The 1,880-nt window shown below is 51.8% G+C and overlaps 1 protein-coding gene across 1 annotated transcript in view; it reads right to left on the reverse strand.

Annotated features, from left to right (window-relative positions):
* The window catches only part of eif2a (eukaryotic translation initiation factor 2A), a 10,301-nt gene that overhangs the window by 3,849 nt on the left and 4,572 nt on the right, over positions 1-1,880 (reverse strand). The window contains exons 7-11 of the mRNA XM_014028740.1: positions 1,716-1,789; positions 1,493-1,637; positions 1,300-1,416; positions 1,055-1,211; positions 837-921 (exon numbers count right to left, since the gene is read on the reverse strand). Of these exons, the coding sequence (XP_013884194.1) occupies positions 837-921; positions 1,055-1,211; positions 1,300-1,416; positions 1,493-1,637; positions 1,716-1,789 (578 nt within the window). The remainder of the gene's footprint in view (positions 1-836; positions 922-1,054; positions 1,212-1,299; positions 1,417-1,492; positions 1,638-1,715; positions 1,790-1,880) is intronic.

Here is a 1,880-nt window from a genome sequence, read left to right on the forward strand (position 1 = left end):
GGGCTAACATCTAATAACCGGGGGCTAACAGCTATTAACAGCTACTAACATCTATTAACAGCTACTAACATCTATTAACAGCTACTAACATCTATTAACAGCTACTAACGGGGGCAAATAGCTAATAACAGCTACTAACAGGGGGCTAACAGCTACAAACGTCTATTAACAGCTACTAACATCTATTAACAGCTACCAACAGGGGGCTAACAGCTATTAACAGCTACTAACAGGGGGCTAACAACTACTAACATCTATTAACAGCTACTAACAGGGGGCTAACAGCTAATTACAGCTGCTAACGGGACTAACGGCTACTAACATCTATTAACAGCTAATAACAGGGGGCTAACAGCTAATTACAGCTGCTAACAGCTACTAACACCTATTAACAGCTACTAACAGGGGGCTAACAGCTACTAACACCTATTAACAGCTACTAACAGGGGGCTAACAGCTACTAACACCTACTAACACCTATTAACAGCTACCAACAGGGGGCTAACAGCTATTAACAGCTACTGACAGGGGGCTAACAGCTACTAACACCTACTAACAGCTACTAACAGCTACTAACAGGGGGCTAACAGCTACTAACACCTACTAACAGCTACTAACAGGGGGCTAACAGCTACTAACAGGGGGCTAACAGCTAATAACAGGGGGCTAACAGCTAATAACAGGGGGCTAACAGCTACTAACGCCTACTAACAGCTACTAACAGGGGGCTAACAGCTAATAACAGGGGGCTCTCTTCTGCAGCAGCCCCTCCACTCTCAGGTGAACCCTGACCAGAGCCTCTGCACCAGTAACTGGACTCCAGGTGAAGGCCTCACCTGTTTGTACTTSTTCACGTCCCACACCTCCATCTGTCCATGGAGGTTCCCGAAGCCGGCAAGGACCAGGATGTGTCCCTGAGGACTGAGACCAGGAGGGACAGATTACCCTGCAGCACTTACAGACAAGCAGTTACTGGTAGAACTGTGGACCAGGTCTGATCCTGCAGACGGATCTGGACCTTTCAAACAGCTCAGAACCTCGGAGACAGTCTGACCTGTAGTAGACAGAGTTTCTGGGTCCGGTTCCGAAGTCGAACACCGGGTCACACTTCAGGTTGAAGACGGTGGCCTTGGCGGGCATGAAGCCGTAAACCACGCAGAACTCCGTGGAGTTAGGACTCCACGCCACGTCGTAGATGGGACCGTTCTTTGCTGTTTGAAACAGAGAGGAGAGACATGGGTCAGGACTACAGGACCAGACTCAGGTTCTGTCAGAGGACAAACTGGACCCGGTTCTTACGGAGCTGAACCACAGCCGTCTCTCCGTTCACAGCCAGGTAATGCAGCGTCTGCTCGCCGTAGTACGACGCCCCGCTCTTATCCACCTCTGTGCTCGCCGTCACCAGGAGCGCCGACGCTGAGGGACGGAGACACGGGTTTAGATCCAGGAACCATTTGGACCGCAGCTCCGGACATGTCCCCCGCGCTCTCACCTTTCTGGTTCCACTGGAGGTTGACCCGGTCCGCCTTGAAGAAGCTCTTGTTGGCGAGCGCGGCGCCCGGCCCGCCCAGCAACGGATACTGATACAGGCGCACGAACGATGGCGCTCCTTTGCTGCCCGGGACGTAGACGGCCACCTGCAGGGGACAAACAACACCAGGTGGACAGAGGGGACAAATAAGGGACCGGGACCAGGATGAGGTCCGTCTCCTCACCTTACAGGGCTGTCCTCCAGGAGACAAAGCAAAGTCCGACACTTTCTGCATGTGCAGCTTGTTGGCGATGGAGTCTGAGAGGAGACAGTGATGTCACAACAAGACAGACAAGAGACAGACTGTCCAACATCTGTCTAACATCTGTCTGTCCAACATCAGACTGTC

The sequence above is a fragment of the Austrofundulus limnaeus genome, unplaced genomic scaffold (assembly GCF_001266775.1).
Source record: "Austrofundulus limnaeus strain Quisiro unplaced genomic scaffold, Austrofundulus_limnaeus-1.0 Scaffold803, whole genome shotgun sequence".
In the NCBI taxonomy this organism is placed as follows: Eukaryota; Metazoa; Chordata; class Actinopteri; order Cyprinodontiformes; family Rivulidae; genus Austrofundulus; species Austrofundulus limnaeus.